This window comes from Pipistrellus hanaki, assembly GCF_964339955.1.
Source record: "Pipistrellus hanaki genome assembly, chromosome: 1".
Lineage (NCBI taxonomy): Eukaryota > Metazoa > Chordata > Mammalia > Chiroptera > Vespertilionidae > Pipistrellus > Pipistrellus hanaki.
The window spans coordinates 84875847-84888017 of record NC_140503.1 but is presented as its reverse complement, the minus strand read 5'-3'; the positions used below and the strand labels follow the sequence as shown (position 1 = coordinate 84888017).

Genomic DNA, 12171 nt, shown 5'->3' with positions numbered 1-12171 from the left:
GGTTTGGCTCAGTGGATAGAGCGTCGGCCTGCGGACTGAAAGGTCCCAGGTTCGATTCCGGTCAAGGGCATGTACCTTGGTTGCGGGCACATCCCCAGTAGGGGGTGTGCAAGAGGCAGCTGATCGATGATTCTCTCTCATCGATGTTTCTAACTCTCTATCCCTCTCTCTTCCTCTCTGTGAAAAATCAATAAAAAAATATTTAAAAATAAAATAAAATAAAAATCTTTTCCTTCTTGCCCTTAGAAATGATTAAAGGTGGGATTTTAGTGCCATCCAGACGAATTGCCAAAATACAGAAAACACGTGCACTTTTCCAAGCAGTGGAGGGAATGTACACTAAGGAAACACCCCACTGTTCAATTGTTGTTTGAGATGATTGGCCCATAAACACTGCAGTTTCATCCATAGCAATCATGTTGGAAAGATTGTATTTAGAGTATTCAGCATCATCAATAAAGGACTTGAATGCAAGTGCTCGCTTAATAACTTGAGTATCTTCCAACCTAAACAATGTTGTAGATCTTCTTAAAGACAGTTCACTTTGCTGAAGGAAATTATCCAGCCAGTGTTGTGATGCTTTGAAGTCTTCGGGGGCTATGTCAAACTGTTGTGCCATTGCAAGGGCAAATTCTTGAATCTGAGCCCTATTCACAACCAAAGCCTTTGCTCTCCTGTCAACAACCCATTCACAGATCAGGTCTTCCAGCTGGGAAAATAATGGTTGCCGACCTGATCCACACTTGCGCTTTTTAGCATTTCCCTTGTCCACTTGTTCAATGAGGTTACCATACTCTGCTCGCCATTTTTGGACCAATCGATACTCAACATCTTCTCTTTGCAGAAAGCAGTAAGATTTTGGCCCCAAGAGTCTTCCATGATTCCTTTCTTGTACTCCATGGAGTAGCTTTTTCTTTTTGCGTTCATTTCTTGGGGTAAATAAAAGGAATTGGGGTATCAAGGTGGGGGGAGGGGGATCACTTAAAATGACACAGGGGGGATCAGAGGGAAGAATCAAAATGGCACAGGAGAATCAGAGGGGGGATTACCATTTTAGTAACCCCTTTTGATCCTCCTGTGTCATTTTGATTGCCCCCTCTGATCCTCCTGTGTCATTTTAAGTGATCCCCCTCTCCCCACCCCTGTGCCACTGAACACCTTCACCAGACCTCCCTCTACCCCTTTATCAGACATTTACCCCCTGTGGCCTGCCTGGGGACTGTCACTGGGCTTGCTGGGGCTTGGATCTGGGCTGGAGCAGGGTCTGCCACTGACTGAGAACCTTCAGTCATCATGAGGGCAGCCACGAGCATCAGGTACTGTCACTAGAGACAGACCAGCACTCCCCATCTTCGCCGTGTCCTGTCCGCTCTAATCTTCCTGTTCTTCTACACGCATCTGCGAAAGTCTCCTCCTCTCTCATGCGCTCACCGCTCACTCAGACCTCTGCTCCACCTCCACACAACAGAGGTCAGGACTCCGCTTTACGTCACTGGTTGCTAGCGACCAGTTTATGGTAAATTAATTTTCATTCTGAGACAGAGCCTAGGGGGGGCCTTATTTTCAGGGGGATGCCTTATATTTCACTCAGAAGGAAACCTGTAAGTAGGTTTTATTTTCAGAGGATTTTTTATTTTCGGGGAAACACGGTATTTCTCTCCAGATTGGTATTGGTGTGTGCCTGTGTGTGTGTGTGTGTGTGTGTGTGTGTCACTCCTCCCTCTCTCTTTCCCTTTCTCTCTCTGAAAATCAATAAAAATAAATAAATAACATGGTATCCTATATAATAAAAGCCTATTATGCTAAGTGTCTGGTTAGCTAGTCAGCCATTCAACTAATCAAGCATAATATGCTAATGACATACTAAGGCCAGTCAACCACTTGCTATGACGTGCACTGACCACCAGGGAGCAGACGTTCCTACTGGTAGATTAGCTTGCTGCTTGAATCCAGCAGATCGGACCTAAATGAGACAGGCCAGACACACCCTGGAGCCCTCCCATGGTCCCTCCCTGGCCTCAATTATGCTCTGGTGGGGTCCCTCAGCCTGGTCCGCACCCTCTCTCAATCCAGGACCCTTGGGGGATGTCAGAGAGCTGATTTCGGCCTGGTCCCGCAGGCCAGGCCGCGGGATCTCACTGGTACACGAATTCATGCACCTGCCCTCTAGTTAGATTATAAAGGAATATTAATAAGACCATACTGACATAAATAAGTTAATGAAGGAGAAGAGAATTACAAATAATTTATATAGACATTTTCCTGGTGCAGTGGACAGCAAACTCATTAGTCAACAGAGCCAAATATCAACAGTATAACGATTGAAATTTCTTTTGAGAGCCAAATTTTTTAAACTTCTTCTAATGCCACTCTTTAAAATAGACTCGCCCAGGCTGTGGTATTTTGTGGCAGAGCCACACTCAAGGGGCCAAAGAGCCGCATGTGGCTCATGAGCCGCAGTTTGCCAACCATGGTGCTGGGGAAAGTAGAATTCTATTAACCTCCTTTCTCCTCCTTCCTTGAATATGGACTGCACTTAAGGGATTTGCTTTCAAAGAGCTAAGTATAAAAAAGAAATGTGAGTAACTTAATAGTGGAGAAATATGGCAAGCATTACTTTGACCAAGTGATCAACATTAGCATCACTATAGTTGTAAGTAATGTTGATAATATATAATCATGAAATAATCTGATGAGAATTGCACCTCACTCCTGTACTCTGCATGTTTATAAAAATTGAAAAATTAAACAATTCCAGAACCTGAATGTTTTTCAATCTCTTTTCTTAAACTTAAATGGCTCTTTAGGAAATTATATCTTAATGTAAGAAAACATTTCAGGAAGTTCAAAAATTTCTACAGTTTTGCTTCAATTAATTAATACTACTAAATTCTCATAAAGCCCTTGCTACAAGCCAGGTACTTTTTAATATTAAATCATTCAGTCCTCATAACTTCTGTAAAACAGGCACTACTTATCCATATTGAGACAAAAAGACTAAATCCCAGAGACTAATCTTTCCATGGCCATACAACTAGGAAGCAACAGAGCCAAGATTTAAAGACAGGTGTCTAATTCTGGAATCTGTGCTCCTAAACTCTATACTATAATATCTCTCAAATAAAACAGCATGTAGAGAATTATTTTATCTTTATCATTCATATCCTATGTATGCATCCATTCTACCACCAACTGAAAGGAGCTTTAGGGGGTAAACAGGCAGGTGTAAGGAGTTTTAGGAATTAGGGAGCCCATGGGGGAGGAAGGCACAGCTGGCTGGGGGACCTCTGGGAGCCCCTCCCTATGTGGGAGTCTGTACTTGTTTCCAATAAATGTCTACCCTGTTCATCTACCACCTTTTGTCCGTGGCTTGATTCTTTTAATCCACCTGGACAAGAACCTGGGAAAGAAACCACCCTTGTATCGTGCTCAGAAAAAAACCAACTGACTCACAACTAGCCATTCTTACAGAAAATAGTGTTTAAGCATACAAGCAAGGAGAAATGTTTGAAATAATGTTTCCTTATTAAGATAGTTATTTGGGAGAAGGCAGTATAGAATTTGGGTAAAAATTTTTGTTCTTTTATTTGTATTTTCTTTATTAGTCTTCCACAAAAAAAAAAAAAAGTCATTAATCTAAACAACAAAAAACTCACATTACCTAATCACAACTTGAATACTGTCCTGTTAATTATTTAATGACTTGTTATCCGTAATGAGCCACAGAGCCTAGCACAATGTTGAGCAGAGCAAACACACAATAAGTATATTAATGGATCATAAAACATTATAATATTGCATTTCATCTATCTGACAAGTAACATATTTCTTTCTAGATGCTGTAGGGTCTTTCTACCAAAAGTGACTCTTTAAAATAGTGTCATTGCATCAGCTGGGAGCTTGAAAAAAGGCCGACTATCAGGCTCTTCCAGAGCCTGAATTTTAAGTGAGTAGAATGCACATTGACATTGGTGAAGTACTATTTCTAGGGCAATTATTTTCTCTAATTGTCATCCATTGTTTACCTATATTCGAATCACCTGGGTTGCTTGTTAAAAATGTAGATTCCCAGGCTTCCTTCTAGTTTAGGTGTCACTCAGCTAACAGAAATAAAATGCAGTTAAGAATAGGAACGAGCATATTACGTAAGAGCCTTGAAAGAACCCAGATAGCTGAAAGAAATCGAAAAAGAGATAATAAGAAAGCGGGAAGAAAATAGAAGTTACAAAAGAAGACAAGAGTAAGGACATCGACAACAGAACTATGAAGAAGTCAAGAAAGTAAGTGTACTCAGTGTTGTGCATTTCTTTTTGTGTGTGTGTGTGTGTGTGTGTGTGTATGTGTGTGAGTGTGCGCGCTAGCTGCTATTCCTGACATGCAAACTCCTACAGCTTGCCAGAAGTCTGAAAAAAACTATGGGGATATAGAATTTACAACCGTAACACAAAAGAATCAGTAACATTTCTGAATATGTAATCACCACATAATGCATACACTTTATAAATGCTTCTAATGCCATATAGATTTAAATGTGTACATACAGTTTTAGAGACATTTCCATATGGTTGGCTCGTGCGATTGCTTCATCTCTCTCCTCGTTGGCTATTTGTAGTCGAGACATAATAGCTTCATCACGTTTCCTTTGTGCAAAATACACCTCTTCAACCAGAGCTACCAAAATATATCATCCAAAATTATCAGAGAAAATACAGGAGAAATGCATACTTTGAACAAAAATAATTTTCTTTTATTCATCTAAATTGGTATCAATTAATCACTTGACAAAAATTATTTTTAAAAACTACTGTAAAACTGAGTTACCATTTCACACCCAAAAAATTAAAAGGTCAAATAATAACAAATATTGTTAGCTTGTGAAATAAAGAAAATTCTCACATATATTTTTGAAATTGTCAAGAAGAATTTGATAATATTTATTATAGTTAAAGATGTCTGTAGCTTATAATCTGTCAAATCTCCTCTTTGGTATGTATCCTATAAAAATTCTTGCACATATGCACAAGGAACCATGTATAAAAATGCTTACTATAGCATTATATAACAGCAAAATAGGAAATAACTCAAATGTCCAACAACAGGAAAGGGAATAAATAACTCACTTTACATTCAAAATGGAATGCTATCCAGCATTTAAAATGAATTAACTATGGGCAAATCTCAAAAATGAAATTTTGGCAAAAACAAGTTGTAAAGTAAGACAACTTCACCTATTATTTATGGATAGACACAATTAGTAAAAATATTAAAACAAGCATGGAAACAATAAACACCAAAGTCAGAGGGTAGATAGATGGATAAATAGATACACATGACAGATGGTAGTAAAGGCTTTCAAGGAAAGTAAGGGTTTGTAAGAGAGTATTTTCACAGATGGGGAATAGACTAAGCAGTTTGTCAATTTCTTTTTAAAAAATTAAACATACAGCTATGACCATAAGATTCAGCTATTCCTTTCATCGGTGTTTTATAAATGCTAGAAAACTTTTCCTAAATTAAAGTATTATTGAATGATAATTTTAACATTAAGCTTTTATGTAAAATTTTATTATGAAAAACATGATTCTTTCTAGATTCAGTACTTTCAAAGGATCAATATGCAACTCTCAAACATTTTTAGTAAAGAAAACTTAATTGTAAACACTGAGCTTTTCCAAGGTGGATGACTATTACAAAGTTCACTAGAAAATCAATATAGCATTTTAGTTGGAATTTGCTCATTAAACACCCACAGCTCTACTGCAAATTATGATGGAATGAATAAAGCAAATACGCATGCTTCTTTCTTTTTATTAAATGTAAAATCTACTGTTAATTGCATCTCGTATGTCATACAAACTTTTGTCCTTAACTATTAAATAGAAGCCTTAACAAAAGTCATTAGAGATTCTCTTTCTTTGACTTGAATAAATTTCAATATTTGTTCAGTAAAGGTTCACAGCAGTTAAATCACATTAACAAATATTATTAGCTACTATGTAAGCCAACCAAGTAAAATACTTATATTGTAGGTAAAACAAATCACTGGTGTTTACAATAATATTTGGATATCTCCATTTTTAAACATGGTTATCAAATATTGTATAATTCTTAGTCAAATTCAAGAGACTCATCGAGAGGATCACCTTCCCCCCCCTCCCACCCCTAGCACCAAATTCTCAAATTTGTTTAGTAAGCTAATTGTTTTCTAATATGGGCAAAAGTAAATATGAAGAGGCTAAACCATACTAAGTATGAGTTTATTGAGTCAAGACAAAGTACATATTTTCTTAGTAGAACCCAAGTCTATTGACAAACCCATATTGTACACTTCTCAAACTACTTTTAAAATACAGTAAGAGACAGTATATTGGAAAACATTCTAGTTTAAACATTGGATCATGATCCCCTAAATAACATAATTTGGACAATAGACATTGCCCAGGAAAAAGAATTTGTTTGTTAACATCCTCAAAGTAGTTATGTAAACAGAAAAGGCTGAACATAAAGAGAGGGGAAAAGAAATCATTAGGATTTGAATTTGAGACATAAGATAATCATCAATTACAATTCGTGTTCCAAAATTCTAAGAACAAATATAGTATAGATGATAGCTTTGTAAAAGACAAGTCTTTACTAAACATGAAAGAATTTCACATGTTTACTAAACATGAAAGAATGTCACTGAACACCTAACCATTACTACCTTTGCATGATGGTAAGAGGATTCCTTGCAAATATTTTAGTGTTTTATGAAACCATCACTATATATTCCAGAACCACAACTTTTACACTAAGTTTTTTAATTTCCTTAAAAGTTGTATTGTCTCTCTTTGTATATATTGGATAACGTGAATTTAAAGACATATGGTAAATGCCCATATTCAGTACAAAATTAACCAACCTACTTCACGTAGCTTGATGCTATTTTTATTATTATTATTATTATTTTTTGCATTACAATGCTGGATTCAACTTTTTATTTCAGAGCTTCTTTTAAAGAAGAAACTATTGTGTTTTTCTAAAATTGAATTAGAATGTTCAATATTTTATATGATTATTTCATAAATGACCTTTTCTGATTAAAGAGCCATACAGGCTCATTGTATAAATGCAGAGACAGAAATATTTTACATAGTTTGTAACATTCAGAATATATTTAAAATAAACAGAGTATGTTCCTATATTCTTCAGTATTCTTTAAAAATATAAACAATTTTATATTGTACATGTTATCATTCGGACATACCATATTTAATTAGACTTAGATGCTCCTAATATAAGATTTTACACTGTTTTCAGTTATTTCACTATATAAACAACACTGTAAGGAACATCTTTGAACATAAATCCTTATGAACTTTAGCTAATTACTTAGGAAAATTCCTAGATGTATGACTACTACATTAAAAGTTGTCATTTTAGCTCCTAACATATGCTTTAAACTTTTCTTCTGTGAAGTTGCTATAAATGTATAAGTCCTCATTTATTATTGACTAGAGGTGCAGTGCACAAAATTCATGCATGGGGCGGGGGGGGGGGGGGGGGGCCGGAAGGGTTTGAGTCCCTCAGCCCAGCCTGCACCCTCTCCAATCTGGGATCCCTCTCACAATCCAGAACTGCTGGCTTCCAACTACTCACCTGCCTGCCTTTCTGACTGCCCTAACCACTTCTGCCTGCCAGCCTGATCACCTCCTAATCACTCCCATGCCAACCTGATTGATGTCTAACTACTACCTTGCCAACCTGATTAATGTCTAACTGCTCCTCTGTTTGCCCTCAACTTCCCTCCTCTGCCTGGTATCCCCTAACTGGCCTCCGCTACAGGGTTGATCACCCCCAACTGCCCTCCCTTGCAGGCCTGGTGCCTCCCAACTGCTCTCCCCTGCTGGCCATCTTGTGTCCACATGTGGGCAGGATTTTGACTACATGGAGGCAGCCATCTTGTGTGTTGGAGTGATGGTCAATCTGCATATTACTCTTTTATTAGATAGGATAGAGGCCTGGTGCACTGGTGGGGGCCAGCTGGTTTGCCCTCAAGGGTGTCCCAGATCAGGGTTGGGGTTCCCTTGGGGTGTGGGGCGGCCTGAGAGAAGGGCCTGTGGTGGTTTGCAAGCCAGCCATGCCCCCCCGGCTACCCACGTGGAGGCCCTGATATCTGGAATTTCTTTATCTTCTACAACTGAAACTTTGTAGTCTGGAGTTGAGCCAAGCCTCCTGCTAGCTCTGTGGTGGCAGCCATTTCTGTTGGAATTTATTTATCTTCTCTAATTAAAACTATGTAGCCTGGGTTGGAGGTCTAGGCCGGCCAGGGCTGCAGAAGCTTGGCTTACTCCATTGCCGAGGGCAACCCTAGCCTCCTGCTCTTCCAGCTCCATGTCTGCTGCCATTTCTGTTGGAATTTATTTACCTTCTATAATTGAAATTTTGTACCCTTAAGTGGAGGCCTGGGCCCGCCAGGGTGTGTGGAAAGCTTGGCTTCCTCCATTGCCAGGGAAACCCAAGCCTCCCACCTGCTCTCTGTGGCAGCAGACATCTTGGTTGGGGTTAATTTGCATACTCTCTCGGACTGGCTGATGGGCTTGTCTGATGGGTGTGATTTGTTGGGTGTAGCAGAGTGATGGTTCGTTTGCATATTACTCTTTTATTTGATAGGATAGGTTCTGTAACTTCAAGAAAAAAATGATGGATAAAAACAAATTTTATCATAAGTTAACTTACATAAACAAGAGTTAAGTTCCTATGAATGGTGTAGCAAAATGTTATCAAGGACCTGCTATACTTACCAATGGTTTAGGAATTGCTAAACATTAATTAGAAAATTACAAAAACATGTTTAAGTAGAAAAATTATGAGAACGTGTTTTTGAGGGTTTTTTTTTTTTTCAAAATCTCCAATTACTACATACAAGTATTTAGTACATATAACTAAAGACAATGTTAGAACACTTTCTAAAAATATGCTATTTATGTTTAATTATGCTATTTAATACATCTCAGAACTACAATCTCTAATACTTTCAACAATAAAGATAAAATTACAATTTTAATGTGAAAGAACCTTATCCCTGAATTATTATAATTAGTATTGATTACTTTATACACTTTTGAAATACAATTTTAAGAAACATTTAAATTTCTTTCTATACATATTTACATTAAGTAGATATCACTATAAAAATTTTGTGAAATATAATTGTTACCTAAACTTTTTAGAATTAATTAAACATATAGAAAAAGGCTTAAGAAAATATTATCTGAAAGTTTTCTGTTACTTTTCTGTTTTAAATACCCTAATTATTTAACATGCTCTAAACTGTTTTCATTCTAAATTCCAATATGCCAAACATAATAAAATATTGCCAAATGATGGTTATTGTTATGCATACTGGCTTCTTTTTCCTGGATGCTTGTTTTGTTTTCTTCAGAAAACACAAACTCTTCTAGTGAGAGGTTACAACATTGACCATAATCTACTTCCAAGTATTATTTGACCTAGCACTCATTGGAATTAATCCTGATTCATATCCTGGGATTTTGCAGCCAAGGATGATATAATCAACCTCTACCTATCACTGTTTCGAACTAAGTGTATTTCAAAGAGAATGGGCCTTTTTGTTTTTATCTGAAACGACTGTCATATTCCTGAAATCCTTTTTTCCTTACAAAATAAAACATGCAGATATATAAATGTATATGTAATGGTCCATTATAATTTAATATTGTTAAGGCATTTAAGTGTAAGATTAATGGTTTCCACATTTTACTTTCGCCCATTATACACAAAGAAAAATGACATTCCAATGTGTGTTATTTCTTATTAGTACATATTATGTTATTTTCTATTCTCCTCATATACAGAACTAATTAATTCTTGTTTTTCTTAATCATTAGATCATCAACAACATCTGAGATATGGTATAGGTAAACAAATTTTTTACAAGAGAACAATGTAAATATTTTCTATTACACAAGAATACTTATTTTTCCATGTTAATTAGTTCGGGTGTCTGAATATATTTTATATAATTGTAGATTAGCTATCTATACTTTTAACATTTACATGTTAACCTGGATAGAAAAACTTAAGCTATTACATTCTGTGTAATAAGAAGAGCTTGGCGGTATTTTTCTATTTATAAAATATCACTCTAAATTTTAGCATGGAGAAAATCTTTTTTTTTTAAAGCAGATTAAATGCTTGCATAAACAATAATGTAAGTTAAACAAATTATGTAACCACTGAATTACATGTAAAATGTAACTAGATAGATAGACAGACAGACAGACAGACAGATAGATAGATGATAGATTTATAAACATCAGACTTAGGAACTAAGGAGTTCTTTTGGCTAAAACCCAATATTGGCCTTATTTCAGTTTAATTGGAAGAGGATCTCAAATTCATCTTCTCCATGAGATATCAGGAACCTGGATTTATCTTTGTACCAAAGGTTAATAAGAAATGTGTCTGCAAAAGTCAAACAGCATTAAATACTAAAAACTGATTATTATTCTACAGGAGTTGTTCTGTCATTCATAATCTCTCCATGCTCCAACCTTCCACAGCTAATCTTTAATGGATGACATGCAAGAAAGAAAAATAACTAACATATAAAGCAGAGACTCTAATGTGAACATTTAAAAAGAAAAATAAGGTTTTTTAAAGAAACAAATATTTTAAATATCATAAAAATAATTTATAAAAACTATTGAAAGAAATACTCTTTTGTGTAAAATTTAAACAGCATTTGTATACTGTCAATGTAATAGAGGAATAAAAATTAAGAAACATTAAGCACTAGACAATGCCCCCTAAGACTGTTTAGAAAAAAATGAAAGGTTTAATTGAACCATTTTTAAAAGTTGTGACTACATCACTGTCCTAAAAGTAAATGAGTAGATGCAAATCAAGCCACACAATACTCTCTCACTATCAAATTCAATTTACATAAAGCAAATTTTGAAGTGTTTGTGGTTTAATCATTTTATTTAAATGAGAAGACTTGCTTACCTAAAAAACAATGAGTTAATGTTTCTGCTATGCTTCTCCAAAATATCCTCTAGTATTTAAAGGTCATATATACTAACAAATTTTAAATAATATTATCCACATATAATGTAATGGGTTTGTCTTAATCAGCTACAATGAGATACATTTTTCCCTAATGCTAACAAATAGGGGACAAGCTTATCATTTCAGTTTTTGTTAAGTAAAGAAGACCAACTTATTATATATTTTTCTCTTATTTTCTTTTTTGTAGAAATTAAAACCATGATTTTCATATTTTCAAATTTTCCAAATAAAATTAAATCTGAAAATCAAGGAAAACTAAAAACTGCAAAGAATAAATAAAATAAAAATATTTTAAATTATTTTTAAAAGAAATATATATCAAATTCTTCATAAATAAAATGTACATAAATAGCTGTGGGACAGTTACTTATATTAACTACACTTTGAATATGCACCTCTTAGATCAAGAAATCTTGAGAAAACAAGACAGTGATATCATCATCTTATCATAATTTCCACTTATTGAGTGCCTTCAATGGGTTAAGCATTCATAAACATTATCTCACTTAAACATCGCAGCAACCTATAAAGTAGGGTTTAGCCAAAGTTTAGGAAGGCTGTAACTTACCCAAGATAAGAGCTAAAAACAACAATAATAAAACAAAGGTCTGAATCGAAAGTGTGAGCAATGAACCGCACCTACTTGCAAAGAATAATTTCATTATTCTTACTATTATGAGTAAGAAGTGACTGCACACAAAAGAATGCTTGAAATTACACATCTGTCCATTTGCTGATGTACATTCACTGTCTAACGCAGTGCCTAGTACATAACAACCCCTTAATAGATATTTCTTGTTTGAATTTCTAAAAAGTTAGCACAGTTCCTATACAGTGCCTAATAAAAAAAGTCCATGATGACGGTGATGTCAGTAAAGAAGGGGAAGGTAAAAGGGTTAACCATTTGAGACTTTTTTTTCTTAATGTATTTCTTTATTGATTTTAGAGAGGAAGGAAGAGGGAGAGAGATAGAAACATCAATAAGGAGAGAGAATCATGGATTGGCTGCCTCCTGCACACACACACACACACACACACACACACACCCTGCCACTGGGGATCGAACTCACAACCTAGGCGTGTGCTCTTCGCCACAAT

The 12171-nt window shown here is 35.7% G+C and overlaps 1 protein-coding gene across 6 annotated transcripts in view; it reads right to left on the bottom strand.

Moving 5' to 3' along the window:
- Positions 1-12171, bottom strand: part of MIPOL1 (mirror-image polydactyly 1) — a 297034-nt gene that overhangs the window by 205568 nt on the left and 79295 nt on the right. For all 6 annotated transcript variants that reach the window (XM_084874819.1, XM_084874822.1, XM_084874820.1 and 3 more), the window contains one exon: positions 4542-4671. In XM_084874819.1, coding sequence (XP_084730945.1) covers positions 4542-4671 — 130 coding nt within the window. The remainder of the gene's footprint in view (positions 1-4541; positions 4672-12171) is intronic.